Genomic DNA, 24,929 nt, shown 5'->3' on the forward strand with positions numbered 1-24,929 from the left:
CTGGAGCCCTGCTCTGCCCAAAGCCTGTCCCTACCCCTGTACCAGAAACAGAACGGGTCATGGGTGGGACACAGGCCTCTGGCCCCGCAGAAGCTGGAGACGGGCCCAGTGGGGTCGTAGAGCCCACGTTTGGGGTGAAGCTCGGGAGCCCTGGCTCCTCAGAAACCCTCGTACCTCCCCCTTACCCTGCCCCCACCCCGTGCTCTGGAAAGGCCTTCGGAGGAGCTGCCCGCGGGGGAAGGGGCCTGCAGGCCCCCCACCTCGCTCTTACCTAGTCAGCACCAACTACAGAACAAGGGAGGGCTGTCGGGGTCAGTCCCCTCCCCTGCTCTGTGCAGACCTCCACCGGGGGAGAGGTGGGGCCCAAGTCACTGTCCCCCTCCACCAGGGTGCAGCAAGGACGGCCCGGGGCAGGTGTGGGGCGGGGGGGGGGCAGGTGGGTAGGTAGCACCCTCCCGCACCCCACTGGCATTGGGCAGAAGGGACTACTGTGCCCTCCCAGGCAGAGCTGGCAGCCAGGCCCCACCCCAGCACCACCCCGCCTCCCCACCCCCGCCCAGGATTTATGCGCAAACCCCAAAAGAAAACACACGCTTAGCATGAAGGCTTGTTTTCTTAGCTTGATTTCTTTTAAAAAACAAACAAAAAAGGAACAAGGAAATCATGGCACCAGCATCCGAAGCCTCAGACTAATGAAAACAAAAAACACAAACCCAAAACAAGTCCCCCACCCCCACCCCCAAAGCAACAGTAAATCTGACATCTCTTTGGCAACAATAACTTAAAATCACCCCGCTTCCATTTGCTCAGACAACAGCAGTTACAAAAATACTCCCTGTGCTGCCCAGCCCCCCACTTCCCTCCCACCCGCACCCCCACCCCTGCAGGCAGGGCCCCTGACGTGGATTGTGGGGGCTGCCGGGCCAGGCTGGCCAGCCGCGGGCACCTCTAGAACAGGTGTGGCCGGAAGCCCCCATCTTTTGGGCCGCCCGCCTTGCCCCACCTGCCCAGGCTCCAGCCGTGGACTCAGACGGGAGCTGGCCCAGACAGGGAGGGAGGGTTTGCGGGTCCAGCTGAGTCACCGAAGGGAAATACAGCCACAGACTCTGAGGTAAGGGTGGCTGGGGGGACACACAAGCCCAGGGTCCTCTTCTGGCAAACCCAGAACCGGGGAGAAGGGGGCAGAGAGAGGCCGTCCCAGCGGGCCTGTGTCATTCACCACAGGAACTAGTGGGCAGGGCGTGCAAAGTCTCCCCCCCCCCCCCGGCCAAGAGCCGGTCCCCTGGCCTCAGAAGCCAAGCAGCCCGCTAGCAGAGTCACGGTGGAGGGGCCGCTGTACGGAGGGGACCCGCTCAGGCCTGAGGCTAGAGGGCATCCTCAGCAGCTAGCAACAAACCCGTGTCCAGGAGAAGTCCTGCCCCTCCGGCAGCCCAGGACTGGCGCACACGGCCGAAGGAGGCCTCTTGTCCCGCCCTGCTCCGGGGCGCTGCGTGGGGCACCGAGGCTCTGGAAGCTGCTGACGACCACCAACACCGAGGTCTCCACTCTTGGTCACCATCTTCGCTGCTGCCTGGAGCAGGACTGGCAGGAGCTCCAAGGGTGCCCGCCTGGGCCTCAAGCCTCTTTACAGTTGCCCCCGGCACCGGCTACAGGGCCTGGCAAACAGGTGTCACATGAGTGTTTGGAGAGACAGCGGGGACAGAGATGCCTGAGAAGGCCCTGCCCTCTGGGGACAGCCGACAGAGTCCCCTGCCCCAGCGCTCCCCCCTGACCTCCACCCTTGGCCTAGGGACCAATGACCACTGGGGCTGCCCGCCTCGGGCCCCTTCACCGCAATGGGTCTATCTGTCTAGGTGGGAGCCGGACCCTTTTCCTTTCCACCACCTCACCAGGGCTCAGGCCCAACAAACCTCATCCAACAAAGGAAATGCCCCGGCTCTTCCCCAGATGGACGGAGCCTGCCTGGGGACAGAGAGATCTCATTTCCTGGGTGGGCTTTCAGGGAAAGCTGGCAGGAATGCAAAACAACTTGCCAGGCACATGGTGGGGGTCAACCTGGCAGGGACGAGCCCTCCTGGTCGGAGGCTGACCGAGGAATGGAGCCTGGAGGGAGGGGTGATCTGGGCACATTAGCCACAGTCATTTGTGTCTCCAGACAAGAGCCATCGGGTCTGATATGTGCCAGGTCAGGGGGAGAGGGGCAGGCAGTGGATGAAGCACATCATGGGGGGGTGGGGGCGGAAGGGGCTGGGAAGGTCGTGATGGGAGAGGCTGCTGCCGGTTTGGGGGGCTAGGGTCAGGCAGAGAGCGAAGTGGGGGGCGCTCAGTGTCCAGCCTGGTGCCTCCAGAGACGGGAGAAGAGGGCGAGGCCCAAGGGCCAGGTGGCATCCCATCTAGGCACCCAGAGAGGTGCTGTGCCAGCCGGGTGCGGGGCACTGCATCTCCCCAGAAGGCAGAGAGGCGAGGCCGAGGCCAAGGTGGCCAGGACAGACAGGCCTGGGCGTGACCCCGCCTCTCCCAGCCTCAGTTTCCCCGTCTGAAAACTGAGCTTGTCCAGAGCCTCGGCCCCTAGCAGGTAACCTCCCGGACGCCCTCTCCACTGTCCCGACTCCGTGTCCCCCTCCCACCAGCCCCGCCGCAGCCTCACCTCCCACGGACCCGGCGTCCGAGTCGGAGACGTGCGTAATGGAGAAGCGGGACGCGGGCGCAGGCGACACGGTGAAGCGCGAGAAGGGGCCGGGTGTGGTCTGCTTGGGAGGCGCGGCGGGAGCCGGCCGGGCGGCCTCCGGGGCCGGCGTCGGCGGGAAGCCGTCGTCCCACGCGAGCCCTCCACCTGCAGGCCGGCCGCCCGGTCACTCGCGTGGCGTGGTCCCGCCCACCCGCGACGTCACGCAGACCCACCCACCCTGACGTCACCGCCCACCCGGCGGCCCCGCCCCCGCCGCGCCCAGCGCCCCGCTCACCCTCTTCCGCCGCGGAGCCGTCGGGGGAGCGGTCTGCCCGCCGCGGCCGGCCGGGGGCGCTGGGGGAGCGGGGGCCGCCCGCCAGGAATGCGGGGGGTGACTCCTTGGCTCCAGGGAAGGGTTCCCCGAGCTCCCGGGTGGGGCTTTCCTGGATGGAGGAGCAGAGCAGCACGTGGCTCCGGCGCCAGCAGCGGCCACGCCCACGGCCTCCCGTCCCGCGCGGGGGGGGGGGGGGGGGGGGGGGACACCCTCACCCCCCCGCGCAGAGCCCGGGGCCGGCCGCGCACCTGGTCGAAGAGGTAGACGGTGACGTCGTCGAAGAAGGACACGGCTTTCTTCTTGCGCTCCAGGTCCTCGCAGAAGGCCTCCGACAACAGGCTGGGTATCTTGAGCAGACTGCGCAGGTTGCGCGCGCTCTGGCTCTCGGCCACCACCACGGGCACGGGAGGCGCCTCTTCCTCGCTCTCCTCGCTGGGCTCCTGGATGCTGTAGCAGCGGAGCTCTTCATCCGACTCATCGCTCTCCTCGCTGTCCTCCTCTTCCTCCTCCGACCGGCCCTCCGGGGCTGCGGGCAGTCCCGGCAGGGCCAGGCAGAGTGGGGTCCTGGGGGCACCCGGGCTCCCTGTCCGTTCCTGCTGGGCGGGTCCGGACGGCAGTACTGGGGCCTCCTGGAGCTCAGGGAGGTGGCTCTCTGAGCTCAGCGGGACTGGGGTCAGCAGGAAAATCTTGGAACCCCCGGGGCTGGGCACTGGAGGCCCTTGGGCGGGGCCCTGGGGCCAGGGAGGGTCCGGTCTGGGGCCCTCCGGGCATGTACTTGGCCCTGGAGAAAAGTCCTCAGGCAGCAGCGGCAGCACCTCTCTGGGACCAGTGCCTCGCGTCCCCCCAGCCACACCAGACTCAGGGGAGGGCTGTGCGGCCCGCAGCCCAGAGCTCTCCAGGTCCAGCTCTAACCTGGAGGTCAAGTCACCTCCTCCCTTCTCCTGGGGGCCCGAAGTGCAGTCAGGCTCTGTATCCAGGTCCGAAAAGTAGGCTGAGTCACGGTAGGGGTTCTTCTGGCCAAGGCCACCAAGAGAGGTGGAGAGCTGAGTCTCAGGCCCAGGGCTGTCCTCCTCGGAGACCAGCTCCCCACAGGCCTCAGGCTCACATGGCTCGTGTGCCTCCTTGAGCACAAACTCAGGGGACTCGTAGTTCTCTGTGTCATAGCCACTGTCCAGGGCTCGGGGCTGCCCGCCGGGAGTGCCAATACCTGATGGGCTGAAGACCTCACAGCCACCACCATCACCGGCTGAAGGTGGGATATCCAGGGAGTCCCCAGAGTCAGGGGTCCCCGCCTGCTTCTGCAAAGAGCGGAAGGCCAGAGTCACGTCTGGCTTCTCAGCCAGTGGGCCATCGCTGGACAAATCAGCGAAGACACCAGAAGTGGCCTCTGTCATGTCCTCATCCTCACTGATGGGCGCCCCCAGCTCAGGGGAAACCCTGTAGCTGTCTGGGGTCTGGGCTGCCTCCGTGGCAGTCTCCCAGCTGCCAGCAGGCGTGGGCAAGGCGGGCAGGGTGTCGAGGGCACTGACCGCCTCGGCAGGAAGCAGGGCTCCCTCTTGGGATGGGGCTGGGACAGAGGAAAGGGGTAGCTGAGGTCTGGCAGAGCCCTCAGCTTCCTCAGCAAGCCTGGGCTCCATCTGGGGGCTGTTAGCCTGGCTAATGGCTGCCTCTGTCCGGGAGGACGTCACCAGGCAGATGGCTGGTGCCAGGCCCTCAGCAGGACACAGATGAGGAAGGCCAAAGCAGCGGCCTAGCTCCTGGCCAGAGGAGGCCCCCTTTGACCCAAGGAGAGGCTCTGTGGGGTCCTCTAGGGCCAGGGGACCGCCTAGCTCCGGGGCAGCCCGTAAGGTGTGCTCTGGGCCAGGGCAGCAGTCCATGCAGCCAGCCACGTGTCCCGGGTCCCAGGAGCCTGGTGCTCGGCTGCCACTGTTGTTGGCGGACACGTTGGAGCTCCAGTGTCTGGGCTGGGCGGCCCTGCAGGCCTCGGTGGCCCCCATCTCCTCCCCGCCCGAGGGGGACGTGCCCACTGGGTCCTCCAAGAAGGGTGGGCAGAAGGCAGCTGTGCCCCAGTCGGCGTCCTCCTCCCTGGGCTCCGCCAGCACGAGGGTCCCGGGTGAAGGCGAGCTCAGAGGACAGGACGGTTCCCGGGCACAGCTCCCATGCAGGTAGTAGTCACAGCGGCCCCAGGACCCCTCTGGGGGTGGCACATGGCCCAGCAGGGGCTCCATGGCCAGCGAGGTGGCCGCGCTGCCCTCCGAGTCATTGTCCTGGTCACCACCATCGGGGAGCAGGTCCACGGCATGGGGGCTGAGGGTGCAGCCGGCGCAGTCAGGGTCGTGGCCGGCGGCGGGTATCGGCTCCTCCAGCCGGATGAAGTACTCGCTGCCCACCGAGGGGCTGTGCGCACTGAGCACAGGCACCACGCCCGGGGGCGCACCGTCAGCGGCACACAGCTCCTGCAGGCAAGCGGTGCGGCTAGGGCTCGCTGCAGCCCCGGGGGGTGGGAAGGCCTCGGCGCCGCGGCCCGCTTCCCACTTGTACTCGAAGTTGAGGCCGCGACTCGTCTCGGTCACCGTCAGCACGTCGTCCCCGTCCGCGTGGAAGCCGTCGCCTGCGAACTGCTCCAGCAGCGGGAAGGACGAGGCGGAGGCCAGCTCGCCCGCGCCCCCCAGAGCCAGGCCTGCCAGCCCAGGGCCTGCGCCACCCCCGCCTGGCCGCAGCGAGCGCCAGCGCCGCTCAAATTCTTCCTCCGCCTCAGTGGCGCCCTTGGCACAGAGGTAGGACAGCAGCAGGTGCACCTCCTCGGCCGTGGGCCGCTGTTCAGGCTGCAGCCAGCAGAACTGCATCACCTCGTACCTGCGGGCAGGGAGGCCTGGGGCTCAGCCCCTGCCCAGGGGTCCCTGCCCACCCCGCACCCGGGGCACCGCCCTGCCAGGACCCCACTTCCTGCAGAAGAGCAGATCGGCCCTCCGCACGAAGGTCTGGGGGCCTCTCCTCATAGAGTTCTCCAAGGACGTTGAAGAGAACTTCCAAGTTCATTACAGGAGCCCCAGCTCTCCCAAGGTGGGCCCAGAGGTTTGGGGGCCGAAGCACTTTTCCGTGAGTGCACCCCCCCCCCCCGCCCCGGCTGCAGGTGAGTTTGAGTTTTGGTTGAAAAGGCTCCTTTCTTTGTGGGCTCAGGATGGGGCCTGGAGGGGAGAGCCAGCGGGGGCTGGAAACCCAGGCGCTCACACTCAGAGCACCCTCCGTGGTCTTGACCTTCCTACTGGGGACACTCTGCCCAGCCTGGCGTCACAGGGTCCTCACCAGCGGTCAGACAGCGTCAGCTGCAGCTGGGGCTTGGGGAGCTTCAGCTGCTGCTCTCGGACTGCGTAGGCCAGCACCTGCCGGTCGGAGTGGTGGGGGTAGGGCTGTGCGCCCAGCTCAAAGAGCTCCCAGATGGTCACGCCCAGGGACCTACGGAGGCAAGGGCCATCACAGGGGGCCGGCGTGGCTGGCCACGGCATGGCTGCGTGGGATCTCAGAGCCGTGGGCACCACAGGGCAGCTCCTGTCACCACACCAGTGTCCTAGGGACGCCCCTCCCAAAGGACAGCACTTTCCTTCAGTAAACTGGCAGGATGTGCCACCCGGCCAGGCCCAAGCCTGTGTCCAGGGCACCTGGGTAAATAAAAACCACACTGGCCTTTCCACAAACTCAGGTCTATTCCTTTGTCTGTGTGCTTGTTACCTTGCTGCGGTGAAGGCCAGACACTGTTCCGGGGGTGGGGGTGGGGGCCTGGAGAAGCTCCCAGCCCTTGGGTACCACTGGGGGCTAGAACGAGGGAGGGGCGAGTCTAGGTGCGCCCCAGCCCGGCAGGAGTGGGCCCGGGGAACAGGCAGGGCTGCGAGAAGGCGACTGGGTTCCTTCTGGTATACTTCCCCCAGCTCCTTGGGGCCCCAGGCCGTCCCGGGAGACCGGGAACGTGAGGAACAGAACAAATCTGGCAACAGAGAAGTCAGGGGGCCCGGCCCAGAACCATCTAAGAGACCCCAGTCAGCGTGCGGCAGGGTAGGCAGGTTGGGGAGATCGGTGACGGAACGGAGTGGCTGATGGGCTGCAGTTAAGCGACTCAGGGGTGCTCAGGAGGGAGGGTGGGTCCGTGGATCCAGGCTCTGAGGGCTCGCTAGGAGCAGAGGGAGGATAGGCAGGCCCGGGGAGTGGGGGTTGGGGGAGGGGCTGGTCAGGCACAGGGACCCCCGCAGCGGAGCCTCCGGAGGCTGCAGGACTGAGTCTGTGCCCCACTTGGTGCAGGTGCTGAGGATGGGCGGTGCCTCCACACGGCGGTCGTGGGAGATCACCGGCCCCTCCACGGAGGGCACTCGGCACCCGCTGCCGCTCCCAGCTGGCCTTCCAACCTGCACGCTCGCTCTAAGCCTGATGTCTGTGGGTGTCAGCGGCTCCTGGGGTGGGGCGGGGCCATGGGCCACTGGCACCGGGAACCGACAGGTGGCCCGGCAGCCCCACCTCCTACAGGGTGACGAAGTGGGACAGAGAAGCATGTCACCGCACGTGTGGCTCTCCTGGCCCTCACCCCCTCCAGCACGGGGCGGGAGAGGACTCGACCCGCTCGAGCCTGCGGGCCCTGGGCCCTGGCCTGGTAGCCGTGAGCTGTGATGGCGGGGGACAGAACAAGGGCGGGCACTGAGTGCGGGGGGGCACGCCCTGGCCACGCCCCCGGGACCCCCGCTCACCACACGTTGCTGGCCTTGGTCTGGTCCACCACCAGCAGGTTACAGTGCACCTCGTCCACCAGCTCGGGCGCGATCCAGCGCAGCGGTACCCACAGCTGGTCGGCAGTCACAAAGTAGTCTTCCTGCAGGCGCGGGGCCCAGGGTCACCCCAGGGTGCTGGGCGGCCGGCCCTGACCCCCACACCCCCACCCCCACCCCCCGCGCGGCCCCGCCCGCTTACTCTGTATTTGCCGTGGGACAGGCCGTAGTCGCCGATTTTCACCGTCAGGTCGGCCGCGAGCAGGCAGTTCCTGAGGGCCAGGTCACTGGAGGGCGGGAGGGCAGGAGGGCGGGGGTCAGCGGCGGCACCGGGCTGGGGGCACTCGGGGCGCTGAGGGGCCGGCCCGCTTGTGGCCAAGGGCATCGCCGCGAGCCGGTGGGAAGGGGCGTCTGAGAGGCGGCCCATCCACCCGCTGCCCCGAGCCCCGGGTCCCTCACCCAGCACGGGGCTCCCCGGGGCGTCCACTGGACAGGGCCTCGAATGTTACAATGCAGACAAGGAAAGCGAGGCCCAGAAAGGGCCGGGGCAGGCCACAGGGCCCTCGTGAAGGCACTGCCCCGCCGTTACCGGACCCCTCTCCTGACCCCAGCGGCTCAACGTCTACTGACCCGTCCCGGGCACGAGCCAGCCAGGGCCACTGCAGGCTTCCTTCCCTCCCACTACGCCCTCACCCTCAGCTCCCCAGGAGGTGGGCAGCGGCAGGGAAACTGAGGACCCGAGTGTCCCAGGGGATCCTGCCCCTGCCCTGCTCGCACAGGGCTGGGCACCGTTTCCGGCCCAGGGCAAGGTGGGTACAGGGAGTGACCGCCTGCGGCACCGTCGGTACCCCCACCGGGGGGCCTTGGGCTGCGGGCTTCTGCCCTGCCCGCTGGGTGGCCACAGGGGGTCTGGGGGCACAAGGCACCGGGGCAAGCATGGGGCCAGCGCACGTCCACCAGGGCCACAGACGGGCCTGCGCCCGGCGGGTGTGCGGGGGCCTGGGGCTGGGCGGGCCCGGCGGGCAGGTCAGGAGGCTGGCAGCTGCCCTCTTCAACAAAATCACTGATGCTGGAGTTGTATGTGTCATCACTCAGCACCAGGATATTGTTGGGGAGGACGGCCTGGGCAGAGTCCGGGAGCACCGGGATATTGTTGGGGAGGACGGCCTGGGCAGAGTCCGGGAGCACCAGCACATTGTAGGGGAGGGCGGCCCGTGCAGAGTCCGGGAGCACCGACACATTGTCGGGGAGGGCGGCCTGGGCAGAGTCCGGGGCTGGGGGTTGCCGCTTGACTGTTACCACTTCTTCTGGGCACATCCTCCTACGCTGGGCACCCTGGTCCACCCCTCCGACTTCCAGGGCCAGGGAGAGAAGCAGGACAGAGCCATCCCTCCCCCGCCCCCCGGGGTCTAAGGCAGACAGAGGCCAGCAGGGCCAGTGTGGTGGCTCTGACCCCCCCTGGAGACAGAGGATGGGCCTTGGGCCCCCACGGGTGCTGCCCAGGCCGGCCGGCCCCCCTGCAGAAGCAAGCATCCACCTCCCCACACCCTCTCTGGTGGTTTTTCTTTAACCAGATTCCTTGGCACAATGGCCCCTAGAGGCTGAATAAATAAAGCCAGCTAACCCTCACACAAGCCTCGAGGCAGGGGCAGAGGCCGCACAGAGAGCTCACGGGGACCCCCCCGGAGAGCCGCCAGCCCCGCACCCCCTCACCTGTGCACATAGTTGTTGCGATGCAGGTGCAGGACTCCACAGGCCACCTCGCAGGCCATGCGCTGCAGGGTCAGGGGATCGGGCGCCATGGACTCCGCCAGCCGGCAGCTTCGCAGGTAGCCCTTGAGGTCCCCCTGCCAAGAGGGGCAGCACTGTCACCGCCCAGCCCTCCGCCCAGCCCCTCCCGCCCAGGGCCTTTGGGCAACGTGGGGGTGCAGCTACCCAGAGGAGCCACCAAATCCGCCCCCTAGTGGCCGGCTCTCAGTAGGACAACTCCACAGTCAGAGGGCGCTTTCCTCACTGTCCCTGCAGACCCAGGCAACCCTGCGGGGCCGGGAGGACCACGTCCCTTGTGCAGACTATCAGGGCCCATAGGCTCGCCACCTCACTGCTGGCAAGCGGCAGACAGGCCATCTGAGCACTGACGCCCAGCCGCATGGGAACACAGGGCAGGCGACGGGAGGGTCAGCTGGCAAATCCCTGAGGAGGGCCCAGCCGTGCTGGGGGAGCCCCAGGGGGTCACAGCTACCGCCAGGGGTCCAGAAACCAGACAGTGGGGGCCTGCACGCTGCAGGGACCCATGTCTGCCGAGGGCCACTCAGAGCAGGTGCAGAGCTGTCTGGGGGGGAAGGGGCCCTGGGGGCATCGTGCAGGCAGTCACGGGCGGGAGAACACGCCGGTGAGGTAAGCGGGCCTCAGGAAACTGGCTCAACTCAGCAGGACAGGCGGCTGGGCCCGCCCCAGACCCAGCAGCCACCCTCCTAGTGACCTGGAGCCCCCCTCCCCCCTGCAGGTGCCTCTGCCCCGGAGAGCCCACCTCCGGGGGAACATAAGGCCCACGGGAGGGTGAGGAGGGGTCCCCAGCTCAGCAAAGGCTCCTCTGTGGGGAGGCTGAGCCCTCCTTCTAAACATCCTGGGCAGAAGCTCGGGGCGGAGGGGCTGGAGGGCCAGGCAGCGGGGACTCACCATGGGGCAGAACTCCATCACCAGCAGGTAGGGGGTCACCTCCGCGCACTGCGCCAGGCACTGAAGCAGATTGCTGTGCTGCAGGGCCCTGCGGGAGCCAACAGGCTGCCCCCCTGACTCGAACTCAGGGCAGGAGGGGGCGGGCGGGCGGGGAAGGGGGCTGGCTCTGCAGGGGTGGGGGAGGAGCAGGGACAGCACAGAGCTCGGCTTTGTCCACGGGGCCCGGCGCCCCGCGCCCCCAGCGCCCCCCTCCCCGCCCCAGCCGGCCCCGGGGGCCGCCCACCTGTAGGGCTGAGCCTCCTCCAGGAACTGCGTCTGCTCCTGCACGCTGGCGCTGGCCTTCAACTCCTTGACCACCACCTGGGTGCTGCTGATGCCCGAGTTCACCTCCCCCAGGAACACCTGTGGGGGCGGGCGTCACCACGGCCCCCCGGGCTCCGCCTCCAGTCCCTGCTCTTCCTCTCTCCCCTTGAACCCGAGCCCGGAAGCCTCGTTACGCTCATCTGCAAAAGGGCTTCTGGGCCCCTCCTGGGTGGACCCTCCCAGCTGAAACATTTGCTCTTTGGTGGTCACCCCAAGCCCCCCCCCCAGCTGTCCTCAGCTCTCGGGGGGTCTGCAGGGAGGAAGAGGGACCTGTTGCTGCCCCACCCGGGCTGGGGATCAGGGAGAAGCCAGGACTGAGACGCTGCCCCCCCACCCCTGCCTCTCAGAAGTACCTCCCGGCATCTGACAGCAGGGCTCCCCCCCCCCAACCCGGGAGGGGACCCCAGGGCTGGGTGGCTCCCAGGAGAAGCAGGCCTCCACCCTGCCCCTCTGCCTGCCAGGGGAGAGAGGGGCCCTCGGGGTCAGCCCCTCTCCCCCACCCCACCCCAGGGTCAGCAACTCACCTTCCCGAACCAGCCGTGGCCAACCTCCTCCAGGTACAAGAGGCTGTGACGGCCCAGGTCTGTGGACTTGAGCAGCTGCACTATAACAGGGTGGGGGTGGGGGTGGGGGTGGGGGGCTCAGGGACCCCAGCTCAGGCTGTCACTGCCCCGATCTTCCCTCACCCGGCGGCCCCTTCAGGGGTTGTCCACTTGGCCTTTTCTGGGGAGCTGCCCTGAGACCCCCAGAGCCGGGGCTGCAGCTGGGGGCCACCACCAAGAACAGGGTGCCTGCCTCCCAGGGGAGCTGCAGACCTCCAAGTCACGTCCGGGCATCTTTCTCCTGGGTCTGCAAAGGCTGTGCCCCAGGCCACCGGGACGAGCCAGGCTGAAGACAGCAGGGCCTGGAGCCAGGATGGGCGCAGAGGCAATGCCAGGCAGGCAGTGTGGCCGGGGCCCAGCCCGTGGGGAGGAGGGCCCCGGAGCAGCCCGTCCCCTCACCCCTGCCACAGGCTGGCATTCCAGCACCAGGCACACCAAAGGCTCCTTTGTTGGGGTCTGCTTGGCACAGCCCTGTACGGAGCACACAGGGCCCATTCTCCTATAGGCTGTGCTGGGTGAGGTCAGTAGGGAGGAAGGGTCAGTGGGGGCCCCAGAGGAAGGGCCAGGGCTGCTGAACCCACTCGCGCCCTGTGCCCCAAGGGATTCCCCGAATTCTGCTCCCACGCCAACTGTCCTGAGGGCCAGGGGACAGGGCTGGGCCTAGGATGCCAGGAGAGCCTCGGGGGTGGGGGGCTGCTCCCAGGGAATATTGACCTTGATGCTGAGCAGAACTTAGGATGGGGGTTGCACGGGCCCTGAGTCTCGGGGCTCCCGTCCCTGGGCCCCAGCCTGCGGACTCCTCCACATTCTCCAGGTCCAGGTGATACTTGTTACTCAGGGTTTTAGCCCTTGACCCCGGCATCACCTGAAGTCTCTCCCGTCCCCAGAGACGGGGAACCCTACAGAACTACACGTGAGCTACAGAAATGGAGAAAGCCGGCGGCGGCCGCTCGCTCCTATGCCCCGGCCCCCCACCCTCAGGGACAGTCCCCTGAGGGGTGGGAGAAGCCAAGTCTCAAAGATTCTTCAAGGTCCCCGACACTGCTTGCAGGTGACAGGCCCAGGCTGGCGGGGGGGCGGGGGGGAGGGCATGGGTGGGGGGGGAAGGGAGTGTCCTCTGGGATGACCCTTGGCTCCCCCACCAGTTACAGTGTCCAGGTCAGCACAGGCTCGGAGAGCCCCACGGTCACCCAGGAAGGTCGGGGGGGCCTCCTACAGCAGGGTGTCTACCTTCAGGGTTTTATGGGGTGTTGATTCGGGCCAGTCAACAGATGTGCACATGCCTTTGAGCCCCAGGCCCTGGCTCCTGCCTGACGCTGGCTCGGGGGGTGGGGGTGGTGATACCCACGGAACCCTGGGCCCTCGGGCTGAGGACCCAGACCAGTGCCTTGGGGGCCCGCAGCCCTTGATGAAGTCTGGGCTTCAGGGTCACGGGCCTGGGAAGGTGTGGAACAGAGCGGGTGGGGTGGGTCAGCTCATGACCACAGCAACAGGCTGTCCCCTTCCCCCCCCCACCCCCACCCCGGGGCCTGACAGCCTTCCCAAGGTGCTCCTGGAGGACCTGGGGTGGGCACCGGCCTTTCCTGGGAGGCTCCAGGGAGACGACTTGAGATCAGGCTGCCATGGAACCGAATGAAGCCAGGGACCGTCTCCCACCCCAGGCTCCAGACACACCTAGGGGCTTCCACAGGGACGGCCTCCAGCAGGCAGGTTCAAAGCCCAGCTTGGATGCTGACCTATAACCTCGCAAGCTCGGGCCTACATCGGCCCTGTGGGTGGTCACCCTGGTGGGGAGACCCCAGGGTGGGGAACAAACAGGAGGCCAGGCAAGGAAGCTACTATGGGAGGAGGCCCCTGCCTGCACCTGCCCCACCCCCAAGGCCTGAGTAAAAGGCCCCTTCACAGCCCCGCCCACAGAGAGAGCCCCAAAGAGCCCCTCCTCCCCGAGTGGGTGGGCCCCACCCACTGGGCACAATGGGGCCCATGTGCCGGAGTGGCCAGCCGGAGCTGAGGGGGTGGTCTGGGGTCAAGCATCCAGGGACAGCAGAGGAGCCCCTCCTCCCTGCACACGGGCAGCCCATCCCAGGACCAGGGCAACAGGTCCCTCGCCCCCGTGGCCACCCCTTCGAACAGCAGCCCCCAGGTGGGGGAGCTGGCGGGCAGGCTGACCCAGGCCTGCCCGCGGCGCCCCCCGGTCCCAGCAAAAGGGAACACACGCCAGCCCTTTGCCACCCCCGCCTAGGGGGGCACCGGCTGCTGAGGCCCGAGTCGCACCTTCTGCACACCAGCTGGGCCTACTGGGGGGCTCACTCACCTGAGCGCCCCGGCTGCTTGGCCATGGGCAGGGAGACCTCGGTGAGTGGCAGGACATACACGTCTGGCCCGTTCGGAGCCCCTGAGGCAGGGGAGCCCTGTGCCGAGAAGCCTGCTGCGTACTCTTCCCCCTCGGCATTCTCAAACTCCTGCAGCGGTAGGTGGGTGCCAGGCTCACGGGGAGCGCCAGGACTCCGGGAACGAGGGCAGGGCAGGGCAGGGGAGGGGACGGTCACAGGGTACAGGACAGGCTCAGAAAGGACCGAGCTATCACCTCTTCTGGACCTGGGTGTGGAGCGGGCTGGGGGGCCTGACCTAGAGTTGGGGCACCTGCCGGCTGCCCCTTGTACCCCTCCACTGGCTCCTCAGGGCAGAGGACACGCGGCCCTCCGAGCCCCTCCCCCTCCAGGAGACCAGGGACACCAGCTGCCCAGAGGGCCAGAGGGCTGCTGTTTGTGTTGGTTGGTTGCTTGTGAGGAAAACCAGCCTCCCAAGGCCAGAGTCTCAAGCCTGGGGGGGCCATGAGCCCCAGGGCAGCAGCGCCTGGCCCAGCCTGGTCCACCCCGACCAGTGACCAGTGACCAGCGGCCAGCAGGAGCGGCGGTGGGGCCAGAGACAGGAGACCGAGAGGCCGAGGCCAGCTGCCCCTGCCCATCCACTCAGCCCCCGACTCCTCTGTCTGCCACCCCTCCCCACTGCAGCCCGAGCCCCGCCCAGCCTGTGAACTCAACCTCAAGGTTAGGGCTGGAGAGTGGGGACAGGACGGGGATGGGGGGGACCTCCCCCCCCCCCCGCCCCAGTGGAGGGGCATCTAAGTGCCCCTACCCCTTCCAGACAAAGAGCCTTCCTGAGTGCCCAGAGCAGGGAGCCCACCCCCACCTCCACCCCCAGGCCAGGCACCCTGCCACCTTCCACAGCCGTCCCCCTGGACCTTGACCCAGGTGGGCCTTTACCGGCTCCCAGGGCTCCTTAAGAGCCTGGCCTGGGCAGCCCGGGGCTGGGCCCCACCTGGCTGGCTGCTATTTTGAAATGCCGCTGCTGCACCTCTCTGTGGGGAAGACCCCTCCCCCCAGGTCCAGAGCACATTCCAGAGGAGAGCCAAAGTCTCAGAAATCCAGAGCCTGATGCAAAACAACTACTCAAACAATAGCAGCTCTCCTCCCTGGAGCCCACAACCGGACTGCCCAGGTGGGGAAACGGAGGCCTGGAGGGCCCCACCCATACGGACAGGCAGCTGGACTGGGAGCCAGGGGGCCTAGGTTTCTCCCTCAGTGCTGCGTGACCCCGGGACCCTCCTTTCCCCTGGTCTCTGTGTTCTCAGCTTCCAGGGGTGACTGGGGACCCCATGCTGGTGTCCCTGTGGGCCAGTCCCTGTCCTGGCCCAGAGAGGACAGAACATTGGGGGCAGGGGGAAGGGGCTGGTGCCTGCGACGAGCCCCCCTGCCCAGGGCCCTCAAGACCACCCTCGGGGCCCTGGGATGCTGCAGCTGTAGGCCCACACACCCCACCGGGGCCTGGCCCAGCCCATACCTGATGGTGCTGCCCGACAGCCCGCTGGATGATTCCGGCACAGCGGGCAATCAAGTAGGACAGTGTGAGCATCGCTGCCCGGCCCCTTCTCCCAGCAAGCTCCCGGGGGTGCCCAGCCCTGGGCCCCCAGAGACCAGGCAGGAGCCCCCGGTGTAGGCAGGCCCTCCCACCAACACGTACTGGGGCTGGAATGTTCTGGGCACCATGTTCTCCAGGAGGTGAGGAGGGCAAGGGTAGGAGGGGCCGAGGCTGGTCCTTGTTTGGGGCCTTGTTCTCACAGTACCCTGAGGAGGGGCTGACCTATACAAAGCTTCCCCGCCCCCCACCCCCCATGACCTCACGGCTCTGGCCCCAGGATCCTGCCTGGCCCAGATGCTGGGTGCCCGCAGGTCAGGGAGACAGTCTAGCCAGGGCAGGGTGCAAGGAGCCACAGCCCTGCCACGGAGGCACTGAGGGGCTGGAAGGGTGGCCTCTGTAACAGGCAAGTTCCTCGTCCTCACCAGGCAGGTGGGCAGCTCCTGTGGGCCCCCACTCCGTGACATGCCATATCGGGGGGGGGCGCTATTTCTCTAAAACGGGGTGTGGGCCACTTGGTGTGGACACTGATGGGTGCCACAGGACGGCCCCTCCCCTCCCCAACTCTCCAGGCCCAGGAATCCGACCTCCAGCCCAGGGCAGGGGGTGAATGACCACAGCCCAGCCCGCTATTTGCTAAGTTGGCAGGAACTCGACCCATGTGGGCGGGGGCAGCAGGGAGCCTCTGCTTGGGGTTCTCAAATGCCAGCTTCTCCCCCTGGTCCTCCCCGCTCAGAGCTGCAACCAGACATGGCGGGGTGGGGGGGACAGCTCTCCAGGGGGTACCCCTCGGTCATCATCCTCAGGAGGGGGCCCCAGAATTCAGCCCAGGACCCTTGGGAATGTAACTCTGGGGAGCGGCTGTAGTGAAGACGGGGCCGTGCATTTAGCTGATGCTCCGTGAGTAAGCAACGACCAATGCCGCTGCGCACGGTCACCCCGGTTTCTGGCTCCGGCACACGATCCCCACCTTGTGGGGCAGAAGATGCCCCAGGTCCGGCTGGCAAGGTGGTTTTGGTGCAGGGAAAGCGTGTCTGGGTGGCTTTGGTTTCCTGTTGTCGGTTCGAATGAGCAGGAACTTGAGGACCGCTGGGCCAAGAGCCCTCCTCCTCCACGGGGGAGTCAGGGGCGTCTGGGGAAGCGAGCCCCCTCCCACACCGGCTCAGGAACCCCCCCGTGAGCTCTTGCAAGGCCCATCCTCACTGTCCCAGAGTGCCCAACCCATGCGCGGCACTGAGTGGCCTGGCCCTGAGCTGGGACATGCCCACACAGAGGGGGTCCAAAATGGGGGAGACAGTGGGCTGGCCTCCACGGCCCTCCTGTAGGCAGTCCCCCAGGGGAGGGAGGCTCAGTGCCAAGTGGGCACAAGAGAGCCCAACCCTTGGGATCCCGTCCGCATCCCCTTGGGCCCCCGGCCCTCACCTTGAACCCGATGCCACCCTTCTTACAGCACAGACAGGCCAGCATGAGGGCAATGACAGTGAAGAGCCCGGAGAAGGACACGGCCACCACAGCCAGGGAGGACGACCAGGAGAGCTCACTGAGGGGGGCGCCGTCTGCCAAGGAAGAGGGGGTCACGGGGCAGCCTCCAAGGCTCCGGCCCCCCAGGCTCACCCTGTCCCTCCAGGTGTACCCAGGGCCCAGCCAAGCCCCTGCCTCCCCAGCCCGCCCTGACCCTCGCTCTGAGACCTGCCACCCACAGGCACAGCCGCGGGGCTCAGGGCAGAGCGGCCGCCGTGGCCCGGAGCCTGCAGTTCCCCGGATGGCCACTGGGTGCCGCTGCGGCCTCACTCAGAGAACACGGAGCCGGTAAAGCGGCTGGAGCCTTTCCCAGGTCCCAGCTGTGGGGGTTCACGGACGCCCCTCCATGAGGCCAGGGTCTCGGGGCTGTGGGAAACTGCCCTCCACGTCTCTTCCAGACTTTGGTCACCCCACCTCCCCTCTCCGGAGCCTGCGCCAGGGGCTGTCATGCCCCCAAAGCTACGAGGACAGCACCCGCCAACACTGCGGGACCCCAAGGGCGGGGAGGGACCCTCAGGGCGCGCTGTGAGGGAGAGGTGTGGGGGCAGCCGCGTGCCAGGCTCTGTGCCGCTGGGGGCCAGAGCCATGAGCCAGGCCCGTCTGGCCTCTGAGGCACAGGGACCCCACTGCCCCGAGAAGGTGGCGCTACAGCCACGGGGCAGCAGAGTCCCCCCGTGTGGCTTGGCCTTTCCAAGTCACCCTCCTGCTGAAGCACCCGGTTTCTGTCCTGGGAACAGCAGCGACCCCTCGTTCTGCAGCACTGGTCCACAAGGGCCCCCTCATGGCTAGCCCTCACCAGATGGGGAACTTGACGTGCCAGGATAGCATCACATGGCCCCCCCAACACATACAGGTGGCCCCCAAGCCAGGGCTCTGAGCTGCCCCCATCCCCCCCCCCCCGGCTCTGCTCATCTGGTGTCCACGGGCCAGCACAGCAGGGCCAGCCCAGGCGTCCCCCAGACAGAGGCGGGCACGGCAGGCCTGCCCCTCCTGTCCTGTCACACTGCACCCCCTTCCCCCAAAGACCTCTGTCTGTCCATCCCCATTTGGCCCCTGGAGGCTTTCTGCCCCCAATTGCTCTGCACACACCAAGCATCCCCACCCCTCAGCCCCCAGTGGCCGATCCCCCAACCCGCCACCCAGCCCAGCACACCTGGCATCCCGAGCCCATCAGTTCAGGTCAGAGCCCGTCTCAGCAGGGCCTCGGGGGTCCCAAATGGTCACTGAGGTGGCCCTCAGGCCTGACCCCGATGGACAGGAAGAAATGAAGGCTCCATGAAAGTGAGGAGCTTGCCTAGGGTAGCAGAGCTGACCTCCGACTGACGTGCCCCTGTCCCCATGCCTTCTGTGCCGACATAGGAACCCAAGCTAACGGGGCATCTGGGAGGGCCGCCTGGAGGCAGTGTGAACCCGAGAGCCTGGAAAGATGGTGAGCACAGCCTGGACTCCCGCTCTGGTCTCCAAGCTCATTCCCCACACCCACACGGAAGATGGAGGGGCCCAGGTAGCAGGGGCCGGGCAGGGTCAGAGAGCCAGGAGGACGGGGCCACCGTGGCAGGGGAAACCGGCCGGGCCTGCACCAGGAGGAAACCTGCGTGGAGGGCAGCCACAGGCCGTGTCCCGGTGCCCCAGGGGTCCAAAGCGGACACCCTCCCAGGGCCTCTGCAGGCCAAGTCGGGTGTGTGTGTTGAAAGTCGTGCACTGGGCTCCAACACCTGATAGCACACGGCCCACAGCGCTGGCCCGTGGCGTTTCCTCCCGGGGTTGGAGATCCCCGCACCCCCAGGGAGCAGCCAGAGCCCTCAAGGCCGCTCCACTGCCATGGGGACCCACTGGGCACCCAGCACGCTCCTCTCCAGATGCCCCCACCTGCACACACAATCCTGCACCTCCCTCTCCTGGCTGCTCCTGCAGCCTGGGGCAGGGCTTCCAGCCCGCTGGGTCCTTGAGGAAGACAGCAGGCACCGTGGTCCAACAGCCACCCACCCGGCAGGGCTGCACAGGCTGCTGCGGGGCACAACTACCTCAGGAGGCCCAGGTTCAGCCTCCACCCTCAGCCTCCACCCTCAGCCTCCACCTTTAGCCTCCACCCTCAGCCTCCACCTTCAGCCTCCACCCTCAGCCTCTCCTCTGTGTGCAGAACTGGGGGCAGGGAGCAAGTTCACTGAAAACAGGGTTGGAACTCTGCAGGGCCTGTGGGTGGCCGGAAGCACAGGTCGAACCGTGGGCCCAAACCCCTTGAGGGGTGGCTATAGCCGGGGGGCAGCTGTAGGAGGTGGGGGTGGGTGGGGGTGGGTGGGGGCGGGGGTGGTTCTAGAGGAAAACCCCAGGGGGGACTCCTAAAAGCAGCAGCTAGAGCCCTCCCTGCCACCTTCAGTGCCCCGCGGGCTGGGCGGGTCACAGTTGGGGCATAAAAGGGGCTTTTCTGTTGTCATTAAGGTCCTGCTGTAAGCACGTGAACCCACACAGAAGGGACCACAGAGTACGGCTCCTTCACGTGAAGACACGAGACGTCAAAGCCAACGCGTTCAGGAAATGGAAACGCCCGTGAGAAGGGACAACAAAAGCTACCGCGCACACAGCAGGCACCGTGTCATCGCGGGCGCCGGCTCTGCCCACCAGAACCAGCCAGCATCCCGGCCACCCTGTCCCCGGTCCCGCCTCTGCACATGCCCTCCTGCAGGGGCCGTTTATGGCACCGGACCGTCTTTTGCCAGTTACATTTTTTTTTTAACGTTTATTTATTTTTGAGATAACGCGAGAGACAGAGCACGAGCAGGGGAGGGGCAGAGAGAGGGAGACACAGAATCCGAAGCAGGCTCCGGGCCCCGAGCTGTCAGCCCAGAGCCCGACGCGGGGCTCGAACCCACGAACCGCAAGACCGTGACCCGAGCCGGAGTCGGACGCTCAACCAAATGAGCCACTCAGGCGCCCCCGCCAGTTACATTTAAGAAAACACTTCCATCCACTGCAGAAGCAACACAGAAAGTGAGGCAGAGACCCCAGGTCCTGTCACCGTCCACGGGTCAGCCTCCACCCTGCCCCGAACGGGACGCCTCCTCGATGGCCTGGTGGCCCGGGCACCATGGTCCAACGCGGCCGGGTCTTTCCCAGAGGAGGCACCGCGTTCTGGAAAACTGTACGGCCACGTTTAGGAGCAGTGCCTCACATTTATGGGGCACCTGCTGCGTACCGAGGTCTCCCTTCCAGGTTGCGGAGGGGACAGAGCATTTTTGGGGACCTGGGCGGGAGAAGGGTAAGGCACAGGTCAGAACAGAACCAGGTGCCGGGCTGGGCTTCCCGTAAAAGGAAAATGTGACTTGTTTCTGCCATCAGGTGGGGACAGGTGTCTGGGCGGGACTGTCACATGACCTAGATCACCGCCCCCACCACCAGTCGTCTGTCAGCGAGTCCTGTGACCCTGAGGGGGATGAAACTCTAACCTGGTGACAGAAGCTACAACAAGCAGAGAGGGGGGGTGGCCGTGTGTCTGTGGCTGATCACACGTGGAAAAGTGGTGATTGTTACCAGCACGCACGTGCTGCTGCGGGACGATGCGGGGAGCCAGAGCCTGAAGGGACAGCCCGGAGCCAGGCCGGCCGGCCCGAAGACCCCACACAGAACACAGGCGGTGGCGGGATGGAGGGACTGTGCAGGGGAAGAGCCACGTCCCCACACACGCAGTAACTCCAAACTGACGCCTGGAAGTCAAATCACAGCACCGGAGAAGAAAAGAGGGAGACGCCAGGCTTCTTCGTGGAAAAGAATGTTTAAGCTAAAAGCAACAGAGGGAATCACAAAATACCGATGGGTTTCGCTCCATAAAAACGTATGTTCCATAAAAGCCCCAAATTCAAGGCACATGGCAAACCAGGAAAAACGATTTACAGAACACCTATCACAAGACCGGTAGCATTACTCTACAGGGCCCACCATCAGCGAAAATTAAAAAAAAAAAAAAAATACGTTAAGACCCCATAACACAAACAAACAGACTAAGCAAAGCCCGCAAGGAAACGATCAGCCTCGTCCGTAATCAAAGAGGCGCAACTCTAAACACAAAGTCCGCTTCCGGCCTGAGCGAGTTTCCAGAACCCCCCGTCCTGGCTGAAGCCAGGGCACCAGAAGCAGCCGCCAGGCTCCCCGTGCGAGAATCGGAGAATCAACTGGAAAGCGGTTCAGAGATGTGGGTGCAGCTCCTTGGGGACCGAGCTTCTCGTTGGCCAAGTGATTCCTTGTCTGGGAATTTATTTATTTTTTAATGTTGATTTATTTGGGTGGGAGGGGCAGACAGAGAGAGGGGGACAGAAGATCCCAAGCAGGCTCCGCACTGTCAGCACAGAGCCCCGTGCGGGGCTCGAGCTCACGAACCGAGAGATCAGGACCTGAGCTGAAGTCAGACGCTCAACCGACTGAGCCACCCAGGCGCCCCCACCTTGTCTGGGAATTTCAACCAAGAGACTAACCCGGAGGGTGCACAAGTCCTGAATAAATGAACGGAAGAATGAGAGCGGTGACTCCGAAGACAGACACACGTCCCACGCATTCGCTACGGTGACGGTTCTAAGAAGGACCAGTAAGGAAGAGTCCACCAGTAAGGAAGGATGGGAACAAAACGGTGTATCTGCAAAGGAGCCAGAGAAAGTGAGCTGAAGAAGTTTTCAAAGTGGAAATCTCAACGTGACGCTACTCAGGAGAAGGAAGACACACGAGGACACGTTTGGGCGCCGGGCAAGTGTCCGTCACGTGACTGTGCGGCCCAGGGGTCGTGGGGCCCCCCAAACCACGCGCGAGGTCTCCCGAGGGCCAACCGTCAACGGGCGTGGTTGAGTCTAGGTCAGTCACACGTCGATAAGGTTGAAAGCAAGAGGCGGGACTGGTCCTAAATCCAGGTCACCGTTGTGTTAAAAAAAAAAAAAAATTCACCTGGAAGAAAATCTCTCAAACCGTGAGCGGTGCCCATCTGGGGCGGCAGAAGCCGCTTACCGCCTGCTCGTTGCTGGCACATTCCATATGGCCGCTGCCGAGCACGCGGTCTCTAGAATCTAGTGTGTGTCATCTCCTGTAATTATCACTCACAACCCATCGTTCCGTCTGGAAAGACCCCCACGGCCGCAGAGCACGCAGAACAGGGCCCCGGCGTCACCGAGTCCTGGGCTCGGCCCCCCACACCCTGTCCAACCTTCAGGGGTCTGAAGCTTCCAGGCCATTCCTCACCCAGGCGGGCGCCATCTTCAAAAGCACCACCCACCGATGGCCCCTCTGAGCCATCCACGCTGAGCCCACTTGCCCACGGGCTTGGCGTGAGGGGACGTCCCTGGAGGCCTGAGACACAGGCAGTACTCGGGTGCCATGCTGAAGGAGCGAGGGCGGGGCCCGTCAACCCTCCAACCTCGAAGCCACGTGCCTTGGTTTCCCCAGTCTCCTCTGGAGAGGCCACCCCCTGCTGTCCACCTGGCATCTGCTCTGAAGGGTAAGTGAGCAGTCTGACCACTAAGATGCCATGATTTTTGTTTAATTTTTATATATTTTATTCTGAGGGGGAGAGAGAGAACTCGTGGGGGAGGGGCAGAGCAAGGGGGACAGTGCAGAGCCCGACATGGGTCTCGAACTCTCAACCCATGAGATCGTGACCTGAGCCAGGGGCAGATGCTCAGCCAGCTGAGCCCCCCAGGCGACCCGAAGCCATGATTTTTTAACGGGAAGTAAGTGTCGTGAGGCCCCACGGGTGTGGAGTCTCCAGAGCAGCAGAAAACAGGGGGTGTTTGCCAGGGGCCGTGCGACGGGGAGTGGCTGCTGGTGGCTCGTTGTGTCGTTACGGGGTGAGGAGAATGTTCTGGAACCAGAGGGGTGGGTGCACGACACTGGGCACTAAATACCCTGCATCGCTCACTTCCAGACGGTCCCCTTTACATTACGTGAGCTTCACCTCGATTTCAAAGTGTCCAGAGAGCACTCAGACGCCGTGGAGGCCAGGTCAAGGGTCACGTCCACAACAGAGAGTACTGTCCATTGAGGCCTGATGCCCTCTGCTGCTCGCACCACGGAGAGCTCACTCCCCAGCAGGAGCAGCCGAGGGGTCCCCAGCCCAGCCCAGTGCGCCCCGGGCTCCTCACGTGGCGTGCCCAGGCTGCCCAGCCCACGGGGACTCCAGTGCAGGGATCAGCCGCAGGCCCGGGGCGGGGCCTCGGCCGGGCGTCTGAGGACATCCTGGCACCAGTCCCCCTGCCCCCATGCCCGGTGACGCAAATGGGGTCCTGCACAGGAAGGAACCACAGCCAGGAGGGTGTTCTGCTGAGTTAACAGGATGAGGCAAGTGAACAGTGTTAAGGGTGGCAGTTTGCGTGCCCAGGGTGTCAGGGGCCAACGTCCCAGGGAGGCCCCACTGACCCCATCGTCTGCCCCTGACACCCCCATCTCCCAGCCCCCTGCCGAAGCAAGCAGGAGTCAGCAGGATTCTGGGGTTCCCGGGGCGGGGGGGTGGCCAGCAGGAGAGGTCCCCACCAGCCGTCCTGGGAGCAGAGCCAGTGCTGGGGGCGGAGGGGGTAGAGGTTCTCCACGAAGGTTGGTCTGTGGGCCCAGATGTGGAAGTTTTCCCTAGAGGAGCGGAATTCTGGAGCGGGGACACGGGCGCCCTCCACCAGGTCTGGGCCCTCGTGTGGCCGGGCGCCTCCCAGGGGGACCCAGGCTCGTGTGTTTCCTCCCTTCTTCCCCCAGATCTCAGAGATCAGCGGGAATGAAGACAGGACAGACCAGGGACTGAAACCAGAGCCCCCACTTGTCTGTAAGGTGGGGCTGCAGGCTGCCGGGGTGGGAGTGGCAGCCAGAGAGACACACGCGGGCTCCCCTGAGACGAAAGCCACACCTGCAGGAGACACCCCACAAGAGTCGGGACTGCATCCAGAACCGTCACGCACGGCCCCGAGGCTCACCTGACCACGTCCTCCCCACCTCAGAACCCGACTCTGGGCAGGGTCGCAGCTGCCCAGCCTCCGCCCCCCGCAGGTGCGTCTGGGTGGGGAGGCTGTGGCCCACTGCCCCCACCCCAGAACCTTCCAAACCTCTCACCCCCGAGTCCCGGTCTCCTGCTCTGTGCAGGACAGGGGGCGGGGGACGTGCACACAGGGCTGGACGGTGAGCAGGTGATCTGAACAGTCGTGCACCCCAAAGACAGAGGTGGGGCCGTGAGGTGAAGGCACGCCCCCTCCAAGAGAGACAAGTGTCCACCTAGAGCGACAGGCCTGGAGCCGGCGGTCACGGCTCAAAGCCCTGCAGGTGCAGACGGGCTGTCCGGGCGGCTGTGGCCAGGGGCCAAGTGGGGTCACGGCAGCCGCTCACCCGAGAGGGCTCTTTCCGGAGCCCCCGACCACAGATCCACGGAGGGCGGCCCGGCAGCTGGCGTGGCCAGCATCAGCTCCCTTCCTGCTGTTGCTGTGGGTCGGGACCTAGAACCTCACCCAGAGCCTAAGAGGGGGAAGCCTGGGTTCCAGCTCCCCAGGGGCAGGATACCTCCGCGGGGGGCCCGGGGCCTTCCTTCCGGAGAAGGGGGGAGGGACAGCACACAGGTCCCCACGTCCTCACACACGGGCACTCACACGCACGTGTGCACACACACACACACACTCAAGTACGTACACATTTGGTCCTACGCTCACGTGCTTTCATGTGTTCAGTCTCCCACCCACGCACACCCACGCACACCTCTAGGCCCTCACATGCACACGCACGTGCCTGCTCCCAGATATGTGCACACACACTTGCACGCTCACACCTGCACACACACGCACTCCCCGCCATCACGCGCGTGCTCTGGAGCGCATACTGGCGGTTTGGGGGGGGGGGCACACCCCTGGGGGCTCCCTCCAGGTTCCGCCCCAGGACCGAACCCCAGGGCCAGATGAGCAGCCGGCCGGCTCCGCCCCACATCAGGCCAGCTTGTCACAAACACAGGGACGGAAGGAAGTTCTGCAATCTGCACGCTGTCCAGTGACACATGAGAAAGCCCAGGCCTGGCCACCACCCACATCAGAGCCCCCTCCTGCACCATGGGTGCACTCTCACAGCTGGTCCTGAGGAGGGGGCCTGGGGGTCTG

At 65.8% G+C, this 24,929-nt stretch overlaps 1 protein-coding gene across 7 annotated transcripts in view; it reads right to left on the minus strand.

Moving 5' to 3' along the window:
* Nucleotides 1-594: 594 nt before the first annotated feature.
* Nucleotides 595-24,929, minus strand: part of AATK (apoptosis associated tyrosine kinase) — a 32,037-nt gene continuing 7,702 nt past the window's right edge. For 2 of the 7 annotated variants that reach the window (XM_047833357.1, XM_047833356.1), the window contains exons 2-14: nt 16,738-16,871; nt 13,712-13,859; nt 11,320-11,399; nt 10,716-10,834; nt 10,433-10,598; nt 9,467-9,600; nt 7,956-8,040; nt 7,736-7,857; nt 6,309-6,458; nt 3,251-5,858; nt 2,964-3,111; nt 2,648-2,833; nt 595-1,655 (exon numbers count right to left, since the gene is read on the minus strand). In XM_047833357.1, coding sequence (XP_047689313.1) covers nt 1,615-1,655; nt 2,648-2,833; nt 2,964-3,111; nt 3,251-5,858; nt 6,309-6,458; nt 7,736-7,857; nt 7,956-8,040; nt 9,467-9,600; nt 10,433-10,598; nt 10,716-10,834; nt 11,320-11,399; nt 13,712-13,859; nt 16,738-16,871 — 4,121 coding nt within the window. In that variant the 3' untranslated portion in view covers nt 595-1,614. Of the gene's footprint in view, nt 1,656-2,647; nt 2,834-2,963; nt 3,112-3,250; nt 5,859-6,308; nt 6,459-7,735; nt 7,858-7,955; nt 8,041-9,466; nt 9,601-10,432; nt 10,599-10,715; nt 10,835-11,319; nt 12,834-13,711; nt 14,363-16,285; nt 16,304-16,737; nt 16,872-21,302; nt 21,855-24,929 lie in introns of those variants that run through there. The other 5 variants (XM_047833360.1, XM_047833359.1, XM_047833362.1 and 2 more) reach the window with 5 other exon arrangements.

The sequence above is a fragment of the Prionailurus viverrinus genome, chromosome E1 (assembly GCF_022837055.1).
Source record: "Prionailurus viverrinus isolate Anna chromosome E1, UM_Priviv_1.0, whole genome shotgun sequence".
Taxonomy (NCBI): Eukaryota; Metazoa; Chordata; class Mammalia; order Carnivora; family Felidae; genus Prionailurus; species Prionailurus viverrinus.